We start from the raw sequence: 13151 nt of genomic DNA, 5'->3' as shown, positions 1-13151 counted from the left end.
AGCTTTTAGAGGGCCTGGAGAGGTGTGTGTATGTGCACGTGTGTGCCGACTGCAGAGGCGTGGGGATGTCAGGAGCAATAGCACAGCACAGTGCACTGGGATGAACAGTGTCATTCTAGCTGACCTCACACTTGGAGTCCCACTATTATGGGTTTATAAAGCAGAGGATGCTGCAGTATTTCTAGGTATTGAGCTTACAGGAAATGTTGCATTAATTGGAAAATAAATCGTTGACAAACAAATGTAGGAATGTATATACACTACCGTTCAAAAGTTTGGGGTCACTTATAAATGTCCATGTTTTTGAAAGAAAAGCACATTTTTTGTCCATTAAAATAACATCAAATTGATTAGAAATACAGTGTAGACATTGTTAATGTTGTAAATGACTATTGTAGCTGGAAATGGCTGATTTGTAATGGAATATCTACATAGGCCCATTATCAGCCACCATCACTCCTTTGTTCCAATTGCACGTTGTTTTAGCTAATCCAAGTTTATCATTTTAAAAGCTGAATTGATCAGAAATGACAAGAAATGTCCTTGTTTTTGAACGGCAGTGTTTGTTCCGTACACACTTGTATAAGTGTTCAAAGAATGAGGCACACACACACACACACACACACACACACACACACACACACACACACACACACACACACACACACACACACACACACACACACACACACACACACACACACCTGTGAGGAGTTGTAGATTTGACAGTGGCTCAGACAGCACTCCTCTACACTGCTCCTCCACAGGCAATGGGATGACCATCAGTCCATCTGCTAGCTGCGGGAAGTCCTTGATGAAGTTGTTGTCCCTGAGAGAGAAAGAGAGAAAGCACACACACAAAACAGTCAGCCCTGCCCTGCTCCAACAGAGAGACAGGTGGTGCTACCTGATAGTGTTAGACACAGTGCAAGACCACTGACTAGAGATGCACAGCTACCGGTAATTTACCAACATTACCGGAATCTTCAGTAATTTTGGTAATGAACAAGTAATCTATGTTAACTTTGGTAATTTAGACTTGAATAACTTTTTTAAAAGTATTCATATATAGAATGTATTTTTATATCTGTGTCCAGGAGATATCCAGGAGTTCTAGTGAATAGACCATGTGATTGAAGAGAAATTTGGCTAATTAATGATAAAATCATCTAATCAATAATGCTATTATTTTCAATTAACTCTGGAACTCTTCCAACTATTGACTTTTATTTCACAACTGCCACCAGTTTGGTGCCAAAACATTTACAGCAGAGACATATTGACATAATAAAAATATATATATTATGCTTAAACCTTCATATTAAACACCAATGGTATTCACTAAGTTGATGGCTTATATTTAGGATAATGTTTTACAGCTTTGTCATTCTTTATTTTTTATTTTTCCTTGGATTTGATTATTTTATATATTTTACATGTGATTAGGCCACGCAGAGGGCCAGAGATAATTACAGACACCTGTGATCATCGGAAGTACCCCAAAAGGGCCACTAGATGTCATCTAATAAAATTCCCCCAAAAACTTGAAAGCTACCAAAAGGATGGTAGTTGACTGGTAAATGTAGAACATTTCCAGTAATATACCCTCGCTTTGCAACCCTACTACTGACTGCATCAAACAACACCTTCATATTCTCTCATTACAATGACTGGTTTATCAGACAGCAACAGGATGTTCCTTTGCACCAAGGGGCTTCTGGAAGGATTACAGAGGCTATAAAGAAATTGGATGTTCTGTCAGGTTGAGTTGAAACTACTAGATACAGTTGAAGAGTGATATGTAATGACTTGGGACTGTTACCACAACTCGCTGGTTGGATCAAGTATCTCAACAGCATAGTAAGGAGATGTATTGTAGTGTGATAGTTTAGAGGTCTAACTGGGGAGAAAGAGACCAGTGTCTGGTTGCAGTAGTATGGGGGAATTGACTGACTGTGTGGAGAATGTGAGAGAGTGTGCCGGTTGGCTGCCCTTTAAAAGACTGGTAACAGGACAGGGACCTGCAGGGAGAGATAAGCTCTGCCCTGGAATCCTCTGCACTTCTGTCTCTCAGCTGGAGAAGGAATGAGAGGGAAGGGGGCAGGGAAAGGGATATGGATGGAGGGAGAGGTCGAGAAATTAGATGGAAAGCGAGAGAAGTCAAGAAAGGAGGGAGAAAGGGAGGAAGAGGCAAGTCCAATGCCACAATCCAGTCTACTCCTCTAACCTAGAAAATTGTGTTTCTACTTCATACTTCTACATTCTCAGCTTTCATACTTCTCAATTGCATTGACCCTTTCTTTAAATCAGGGGTGTAGGCATTGGTGGGCCTGAGTGGACACAGAGCCACCCACTGGGAAGCCAGGACCATCCAATCAGATTGAGCATAAACAAGCTTTTTCCTGGCTACGCCCCTTCTTTAAATCTGACCTTCCAGTTTCAGACTCAAAAACATACGTGAGTGTGGTGATGCAGTTCATGTTATACACACGGTTATACATGCTATTGTGCTGGACATTATTGGGTTATGGAGGACAGCAGACACACAGACAGACATACAGACATAGACCCATAATACTCTTTCATGGTGAATGAAACATGTCTCAGAGAAAAGAGAGGTCAGCTTCTCTTTTACATTGTTTTACATCTCTGTACCGTTTGTACTAGACATTTACATTTCCCACCACCCATCAAAGCCTGCATCTTCCTGCTAAACACGGAAGAGAACCTCTTTGAGCGGACAAGGATAGCGTGCAGCAATTGCTCTCTGCTGTCTCAGCATGCTCCCTGGTGACTCTCCCTCTATCTTTTCGTCTGAGCTCTGAGCTGTTCCTTTTCTCGCTCTATCTGATTCTCACTTTCATGTGTTCTGTCTGGAGGTCTGTCTACTGTCTACTCTCCACCTTTCCTTCTCATTGTCTTCCAGGAGAGCTTTCCCCCTAACCACAGAGGCTGTTAGAGGCAATCACAGCCTCCTTTTACCCCGAGACTGGAGAGGAAACTCAAGGGCAGAGAGGAGAGGTGCCGTAAAAAAAAGATCCCCCTGCTGTGCTCACAGAAACCATATCGATTACCAAATTAAGTCAGAGAGAGAGCTGGGAGCTCGGTGTGGAACGAGAACCTGGAGGGACATGGCCCCTCCGATATGAAGCTTTATGGATTTTTCACACCCAAACAAGACTGTGTCCTTGTCGTCCACCTGGGCACCTTATTCATTCCTTTATTTACTTTGCAGTGTGTTTTGGCCAGGAGAGCAACAGTGGAGCGAGAGGTCTTTTTGCTGCTCATTATTGGAGAAAAGTGTTATTGTTTGTATCAATACACTGCTGGAGAAGTGGCAAATTGGGTTAAGAATGAGAATGAGATTGGAAGTGGCACTCGTAGATTCTAGACGCGCCGTTCTCTCTAAAGAAAAGTGGATTCAGTGGAGTGGTGATCACTTTAGTGTGATTAGACTCTCGCTTGCTGTCGTCGGCTCTTGAAACATGACGGAGGAGATGCCAACATGGATGAAACACAATGGTGGATAAAGGAGAAGAATTAACCCAGCTTTCAAAACAGACTTCCAATTGGCTATTTATAACATGTATCCCCTCTATCTTTCCCTTTCCCTATCCGTACAATAAGTCATTTTAGCAATATTGTTGGTGAAAAGCTGTTTTGAAATGCAGGAGCAGCAATTACTCATTACAATATTAGCTTTAAAACCAGAATGTCTGTAAGTAGCAGACAATAAAAAATATACATAACAAAGCAGACAACAGGATGGAGTGAGGGATGTTATTGATGAACCCCCCCACCACCATCACACACACACACACACCTGTGAGGTTTATAGTGTAGTCTGTATGCGTTCCACTGTTGTGAGCATGGTATGTTACCATCCTGTATGTTTCATTCAGTACCCCTGTGTGTTCATTAGGAGGGCTGAGACTAAGCTGTCCTGCCCAGCTTTATCCTTGTGCTGCCTACATGCCTCCAAATGGGCTAAACTATCTCAATTTCAATAAGGGCCTCCATGTTGAGTTGAGCACAATTTGCTGTTGCAATGAGACAGACAATAGGTCCAGTGTTAATAAATATTCAGGCCCACGCGTCGATGTGGAAATATGAAGAACTTTCTCCATTTCTTGCTCTCTTGATTTGCTGCAACTCTTTCTCTCTGAATTGCTTCCTTTCTATCTAGCATATTCACACACACACACAGGCGCGCACACACACACACACACACACACACACACACACACACACACACACACACACACACACACACACACACACACACACACACACACACACACACACACACACACACACACACACACACACACACACACACACACACACACACACACGCACTTAACATTCCTGACTATAATAGCTTACTTGAAGCTGTACTGTTTGTGCTAGACATTTCCCACCACCCACCAAAGCCTGCCTCTTCCTGCTAAACACAGAAGATAACCTCTTTGAGTGGACGAGGGTAGTGTGCAGCGATTGTTCTCTGTTGTCTCAGCACTCTCCCTGGTGACTCCCTCTATCTCGCTGTCTGAGCTCTGAGCTGTTCCTTCTCTCTCTCCTCCCACAATCCACCTTTACTGGGCCTGTTGGTAATAGGCACGCAGGCTCCTTGGGGCTCTGAGTAACCATACCAACTCCAGCATTCTGTACCATACAAGAGCTAGTCTGTGTGTGTGTGTCCATATTGATTTTATATCTAGGGAGGGGGTATTAATACGAGCACAATGTACACAGGTCAAAAGTTTTAGAACACCTACTCATTCAAGGATTTTTCTTTATTTTCACTATTTTCAACATTGTAGAATACTAGTGAGGACATCAAAAATATGAAATAACACATAAGGAATCATGTATTAACCAAAAAAGTGTTAAACAAATCTAAATATTTTTTATATTTGAGATTCTTGAAAGTAGCCACACTTTCCCTTGATGACAGCTTTGCACACTCTTGGCATTCTCTCGACCAGCTTTATGAGGTAGTAACCTGGAATGCATTTCAATTAACATGTGTGCCTTCTTAAAAGTAAATGTGTAGAATTTATTTCCTTAATGCCTTTGAGCCAATCAGTTGTGTTGTGACAAGGTAGGGGTGGTATACAGATGATAGCCCTACTTGGTAAAGGTCCAAGTCCATATTATGGCAAGAACAGCTCAAATAAGCAAAGAGAAATGACAATCCATAATTACTTTAAGACAGTCAATACGGAAAATGTCAAGAACTTTGAAAGTTTCTTCAAGTGCAGTCGCAAAAACCATCAAGCGCTATAATGAAACTGGCTCTCATGAGGACCGCCACAGGAATGGAAGACCCAGAGTTTCCTCTGCTGCAGAAGATAAGTTCATTAAAGTTACCAGCCTCAGAAATGGCAGCTCAAATAAATGCTTCACAGAGTTCAAGTAACAGACCCATCTCAACAACTGTTCAGAGGAGACTGTGTGAATCAGGCCTTCATGGTCAAACTGCTGTTAATAAACCACTACTAAAGGACACCAATACTAAGAAGAGACTTGCTTGGGCCAAGAAACACGAGCAATGGACATTAGACCAGTGGAAGTTTGTCCTTTGATCTTGAGTCCAAATTGGAGATTTTTTCCAACCACTGTGTCTTTGTGAGACGCAGAGTAGGTGAACGGATGATCTCTGCATCTGTATTTCCCACCATAAAGCATGGAGGAGGAGGTGTTATGGTGTGGGGATGCTTTGCTGGTGACACAGTCTGCGATTTATTTAGAATTCACACTTAACTAGCATGGCTACCACAGCATTAGGGTTAGACATCCTCCTCCCTCATGTGGTACCCTTCCTGCAGGCTCATCCTGACATGACCCTCCAGCATGACAATGCCACCATTTACTAAAAATAAACGCATCTGACAGTGAGAGGACGTTTCTTTTTTTGCCTAGTTTATTACATCTTCATCCCATAAGTATTGAAGGCAGTGCAATGTTACAGCTTTCTTATATAGCCAGTAGCCTACTAAACTAGGCCTATCTGAAATATGAAAATGATCAATAGAATTGCCAGGAAGTCAATTGTTCTGGCAAAGATGTGTCCGCAGCAGATTGCTTAACAGTATTTCATATTGAGAATATAAACATAATTTTTTTCAGGCAAAACCAGAGAAAATGAAACAAGTGTTTTCTGTTCACTAATCTGGATATGCGCTCCCACCTTTGCGCGCAAATGCTTCTGACTGGTCTTTGGTCAACAGTCAAGATGCCCAACATTTTGGTTCTGAAGCACAAATTAGATGTTATTGACACATGAATTTTGTGCAATACCGTGGGCGTATGTTAGTAACCAGATCAAATAGGCAAAGACGGAAATATAAAATCCAAATGTAATATGTAGCCTATGAAAAATATGTATTTTTTTCACCTTCAGTTTCACACTCGTAACCCCCCAAAACCTCCTCACAACCCCCCAGGGGTTAGTTCGAGAACCACTGTGCTATATCTTCAAACTCCATTACTACACAGTCATTCCCCTCTTAAGATGTCCTCCCACGCATTGGTGAAATGATCCATTGCCAAATTATGTTTCTCCCGCATCCTAATACCCACCCGTATTAGATTATATTGGCCAAGGCGAACGATGATGTGCTCTCATGGGTATATAATCATAGAGTCCAAAACCACCTCTTTATACACTCCTTTAATACATAATTAATGAGAAGAAAAAGGGATAGGGGAGGGAGAGTGGATTCAATGTGGTGCAATGTGTGTCTCGGCCACTAGAGGCTACTCTTTCTCTGTATGGTGTCCACACTAACACAATAATACAATAATACAGTATCAACGTTTGGGCAACCTGAGATCACATCCAGACAGAAATAAATATTGTCATTGTGATATTAGCATATTTTTTGGTTGTTGCTCTCTCTCTCTTTCCTTTTCTATTTCTGTCTTTCTCTGACTAACACACGTCACACATGCATGTACAGTATAATCTTTAATGATTTGAGTTGGATTCAGAGGAAATGTAATTATTACAAAATATTGAATATTTTATTCCCTCAATTTCGTTAGAACAAACGACACAAAACACTAAAAAGGTAATTTAATCCTATATTCCTTTTTTTAATGTTTTCATCACTTCTCAATTCAGCCATTTCACTGTTTTAATTGTCCCTTTTTGCATCCGGGAAGCGCTTCATGACAGCCTCTGTGGATGGAAAGCAACAACTAGAAGATAAAAAGCACAAAAAACAGTAAGGGGTTGGGTTTGGGCTCATAAAATTTTAATTAAAAAAAATCCATATAAATACGTAAAAAGTTTATCAGATAAAATTTAATAAGAAATCCTTGACCATTAATACCCTATTTGCAATGATTGATTTGAAAATTCACATTTTTTACACCTTTAGTCAGATAGTTCCTTACCCTGAAAGTAAGGCCAGGAGAAACTGTAATCCATGATTTAGAGTTAAATAGCCACTATTAACTTGAGGGGATTTTGGCCACAAACATTAAACTTTGACTAATTGCCCCCATCACCACCCATAGGTTTTTTGTTAGCCATCTGACTATAAGGTCTAAAAAAAAGTGAACTATGCCTTGAACATGCAGTGTTTGGTTGTCGCCAGGCATAATGGGACCCATGTCATCCAAAAATATATAATTTTGAATCATCTGTCCATTTAATATTCTTCCAAGAGTCTTGATGATCATCCAGGTGCTTTTTTGGCAAACATGAGTCAACTTTTTGGATGACATGCCTGGCAAAAACCAAACACTGCATTCCACAGTAAGAACCTCATGACAAAGTTCAAGCATGGTGGTGGTAGTGTGATGGTTTGGGGATGTTTCGCTGCCTCAGGACCTGGACAACTTGCTTTAACAGAAGGAACCATGAATTCTGCTCTGTATCAGAGAATTATACAGGAGAATGTCAGGTCATCCATCTGTAAGCTGAAGCAAGACAATGATTCAAAACACAAAATCAAGTCCACATGAAAATGTTTAAAAGGCAACAAATTTGAAGTTTTGGAATGGCCTAGTCAAAGTCCAGACTTAATCCCAATTGAGATGTTGTGGCAGGACTTGAAATGAGCAGTTCATGCTTGAAAACCCACAACTGTCGCTGAGTTAAAGCAGTTCTGCATGCAAGAGTGAGACAAAATTAATCCACAGCAATGTGAGAAGACTGATCAACAACTACAGGAAGCATTTGGTTGCAGTCATTGCCGCTAAAGATGGCACAACCAGTTATTGACTGTCATTACTTTTTCACATAGGGGAATTGTTAGTGCATAACTTTGTTAATAAAATAAGTATATACAGTTGAAGTTGGAAATTTACATACACCTTAGCCAAATACATTTAAACTCAGTTTTTCACAATTCCTGACATTTAATCAGTGTCAAAATTCCTTGTCTTAGGTCAGTTAGGATCCCCACTTAATTTTAAGAATGTGAAATGTCAGAATAATAGTAGAGAGAATTATATATTTAAGCTTTTATTTCTTTCATCACATTCCCAGTGGGTCAGAAGTTTACATACACTCAATTAGTATTTGGTAGCATTGCCTTTAAATTGTTTAACTTGGGTCAAACGTTTCAGTTAGCCTTCCACAAGCTTCCCACAATAAGTTGGGTGAATTTTGGCTCATTCCTCCTGACAGAGCTGGTGTAAGTCAGTCAGGTTTGTAGGCCTCCTTGCTCGCACACACTTTTTCAGTTCTGCCCACACATTTTCTATAGGATTGAGGTCAGGGCTTTGTGATGGCCACTCCAATACCTTGACTTTGTTGTCCTTAAGCCATTTTGCCACAACTTTGGAAGTATGCTTGGGGTCATTGTCCATTTGGAAGACCGATTTGACACCAAGCTTTAACTTCCTGACTGATGTCTTGAGATGTTACTTCAATATATCCACATAATTTTCCTTCCTCATAACGCCATCTAGTTTGTGAAGTGCACCAGTCCCTCCTGCAGCAAAGCACCCCCACAACATGATGCTGCCACCTCCGTGCTTCACGGTTGGGATGGTGTTCTTCAGCTTGCAAGCCTCCCCCTTTTCCTCCAAATATAACGATGGTCAATATGGCCAAACAGTTCTCTTTTTGTTTCATCAGACCAGAGGACATTTCTCCAAAAAGTACGATCTTTGTCCCCATGTGCAGTTCCAAACCGTAGTCTGGCTTTTTTATGGCGGTTTTGGAGCAGTGGCTTCTTCGTTGCTGAAGGCCTTTCAGGTTATGTCGATATAGGACTTGTTTTACTGTGGATATAGATACTTTTGTACCTGTTTCCTCCAGCATCTTCACAAGGTCCTTTGCTGTTGTTCTGGGACTGATCTGCACTATTCGCACCAAAGTACGTTCATCTCTAGGAGACAGAATGCGTCTCCTTCCTGAGCTGTAGGATGGCTGCGTGGTCCAATGGTGTTTATACGTGCGTACTTTTGTTTGTACAGATGAACGTGGTACCTTCAGGCATTTGGAAATTGCTCCCAAGGATGAACCAGACTTGTGGAGGTCTACAATTTATTTTCTGAGGTCTTGGCTGATTTCTTTTGATTTTCCCATGATGTCAAGCAAAGAGGCACTGAGTTTGAATTGTAGGCCCTGAAATACATCCATAGGTACACCTCCAATTGACTCAAATCATGTCGATTAGCCTATCAGAAGCTGCTGAAGCCATGATATAATTTTCTGGAATTTTACAAGCTGTTTAAAGGCACAGTCAACATAGTGTATGTAAACTTCTGACCCACTGAAATTGTGATACGGTGAAATAATCTGTAAATATTTGTTGGAAAAATTACTTGTGTCATGCACAAAGTAGATGTCCTAACTGACTTGCCAAAACTACAGTTTGTTAACAAGAAATGTGTGGAGTGGTTGAAAAACGAGTTTTAATGACTCCAACCTAAGTGTATGTCAACGCAACATGCAACAATTTCAAAGATATTACTGAGTTACAGTTCATATCAGGAAATCAGTCAATTGAAATCAATTCATTAGGTCCTAATAGATTTCTCATGACAGGGAAAACAGATATGCATTTGCTGGTCACAGATACCTTAAAAAAAGGTAGTGGTGGATCAAAAAAACCAGTCAATATCTGGTGTGACCACCATTTGTCTCATGCAGCGCTACACATCTCCTTCACATAGAGTTGATCAGGATGGTGATTGTGGCCTGTGGAATGTTGTTTCACTCCTCTTCAATGGCTGTGCAAAGTTGCTGGATATTAGAGGAAACTGGAACACTCTGCCGTACACGTCGATCCAGGGCATCCCAAACATGCTCAATGTCTGGTTAGAATGCAGGCCATGGAAGAACTGTGACATTTTCAGCTTCCAGGAATTGTGTACAGATCCTTGCGACAATGGGCCCCAGGATCTCGTCAAGCTTTTTCTTTGCATTCAAATTGCCATCGAAAAAATGCAATTGTGTTAGTTGTCTGTAGCTTCAGCCTGCCTATACCATAACCCCACTGCCACCATGGGGCACTCTGTTCACAACATTGACATTAGCAAACCGCTCACCCACACGACGCCATACACATTGTCTGCCATCTGCCCAGTACAGTTGACACTGGGATTCATCCGTGATGAGCACACTTCTCTAGCGTGCCAGCGGCTATCGAAGGTGACCATTTGCTCACAGAAGTTGATTACGATGCCGAACTGCAGTCAGGTCAAGACCCTGGTGAGGACTACGAGCACTCAGATGAGCTTCAATGAGACGATTTCTGACAGTTTGTGCAGAAATTCTTCGGTTGTGCAAACCCACAGTTTCATCAGCTGTTCGGGTGGCTGGTCTCAAGACAATCCTGCAGGCAAAGAAGCCGGATGTGGAGGGCTGGCATGGTTAGTTACACGTGGTCTGCGGTTGTGAGGCCGGTTGGATGTACTGCCAAAATCTCTAAAATGACGTTGGAGGCGGCTTATGGTAGATACATGCATTCAAATCTCTGGCAACAGTTCTGGTGGACATTCCTGCAGTCAGCGTGCCAAAACTGTTATTTTATTGTCCCCAGGACAAGGTACACCTGTGTAATGATCATGCTGTTTCATCAGTTTCTTGCTATGCCATACTTGTCAGGTGGATGGATTATCTTGGCAAATGAGAAATGCTCACTAACAGGGATATAAACAATTGTGTGCACAAAATTTGAGAGAAATATGCTTTTTATGCTTACGGAACATTTTGGGGACCTTTTATTTCAGCTCATGAAACATGGGACCAACACTTTACATGTTGCATTTATATTTTTGTTCAGTGTATGTTATTGAAATATATGACCATATATTTTAAAATGTATGTCACATTTATATATGGGTTTTAAATATATGATCATGTATCTTCAAATATACTGTATGTCACATTCTTTGGTATATGGCCGTATATTAATTTTCTGTATGGGAGCTGTGCTAATCCATTGGAAGTCAAATTCCTGACCCTTTAATGGACTCTTAAATATCACTTTGTATCATAACCACTTTCTTCACAGTGAATGGAATGTTTACAGATGACTACAATGCTGTGCTGAAGGAGCTTTGTCTCTTCATAAACCACACACTGGCACCCATTCAAAGCAGAACGAGGGCAATGATCACTATGGCTGCCGACAGCTGTAGTCGTTGTGCAAATGGCCGTGTGAACAAGAGAGCCTGGTTGTGAATCCTGATTAAACCACATGTGTTCTGGCAGTGGGATCCAAGCAACACTCAGGTCCCAATGGAAACCATCAGAAATATCACCAATGACGTATCTAAACCCTCGATAGCTGATGCTATGTCTTGGCCAATAAGAGCCTTTTTTGTATTGTATTTATTATGGATCCCCATTAGTTCCTGCCAAGGCAGCAGCTACTCTTCCTGGTGTCCGGCAGAATTAAGGCAGTTATACAATTTTAAAAACATTACATTACATTCATTACAGAATTCACAACACACTAAGTGTGTGCCCTCAGGCCCCTACTCCACTACCACATATCTACAACACAAAATCCATGTGTACGTGTGTGTTAAGTGTGTATGTTATCATGTGTCTGTATGCAAATGTCTGTGCCTATGTTTGTGTTAGGGATGCTGTTATCATACTGCCATTATCAAAGCCTCCTTTCAAGGCTTTGATTAATGGAAGTGAATCAGGGAAAAACAATATCCCCACATTAAAATAGCCAACTTGTCAACAAGGCAACGATGTGAGGCATATCGATGCAGCCAGCACCAATTCAAGGGATGTAAGAAGACATTTTATATGTAAGTATCTAAATACTTTTAGGTCTATTTTGAGAGACAGACTTCTCCTGACAGATTGTGGTACTGTGTAGCCTAACCATAGCAGGACATGTAAGCAAAAGTCAGTGTATGCTAGCTAGCTTACAAAACGATAACTCATTGTTGATGTTATTAAGCATGGATGAAGTGGTGATTCATATGTAGAATTGAACTGCTTTTCTAATAGTCCTTTCACAACTGTTGAACAAATATTGTGCATTGACAATGAATGTAGTTAAAGCTAGCAGCCAGCCTAGTACTACACGACATGATGTATAGAAAAAAGGTCACCAGTGAACCCAGTGTTTTTTACAGTCTGAGTGAACCAGTTCCTAGGTTTATTGTACTAAGAGTCATTTATTGACCTTGACTATTATATTTTATTTTTTACTGGCTTCGTGTGGGAGTAACTTTACATCAGATTGATCTTAAATTGGTCAGCAATATTGAAAGCATATTATTATGGGATCATGCACTAACTCCTCTAGCTTTACATTATTGTAATTGACAGTGTGTTGCTTTGTAATGTAGAGGAAACCTAAATGCTTTCACTTCAACAGCTACAGGTTTTGATAAATGTTTTTGAACATTTTTATTATACGCTTTTTTTAAACAATACATAGTATTATATGAACTGAACAGAAGCCAATCCTTTTAAAGAATTTTTGATAGAGTTCTTATGTTGCAGTCCCCACTGCAAAAATAAATACAAACGCATGGATTTTTGTCTTTGAAACATTACATTGAAATACTGTAAATTCACATTCATTCCTAAGGAGGCTGTTCCTCCTGAGGAATATCATTAGGGAGGTTGAGTAATATCATTAGGGAGGTTGAGTAATATCATTACGGCGGTTGAGGAATATCATTACGGCGGTTGAGGAATATCATTACGG

The 13151-nt window shown here is 40.7% G+C and overlaps 1 protein-coding gene across 6 annotated transcripts in view; it reads right to left on the bottom strand.

Annotated features, from left to right (window-relative positions):
* LOC129864123 (astrotactin-2-like) overlaps positions 1-13151 on the bottom strand; it is a 485619-nt gene that overhangs the window by 121478 nt on the left and 350990 nt on the right. For all 6 annotated transcript variants that reach the window (XM_055936744.1, XM_055936743.1, XM_055936745.1 and 3 more), the window contains one exon: positions 705-829. In XM_055936744.1, the coding sequence (XP_055792719.1) occupies positions 705-829 (125 nt within the window). The remainder of the gene's footprint in view (positions 1-704; positions 830-13151) is intronic.

This window comes from Salvelinus fontinalis, chromosome 10 (genome assembly GCF_029448725.1).
Source record: "Salvelinus fontinalis isolate EN_2023a chromosome 10, ASM2944872v1, whole genome shotgun sequence".
Lineage (NCBI taxonomy): Eukaryota > Metazoa > Chordata > Actinopteri > Salmoniformes > Salmonidae > Salvelinus > Salvelinus fontinalis.
The sequence above is the reverse complement of the archived record's forward strand: the minus strand, read 5'-3'. Positions and strand labels throughout refer to the sequence as shown.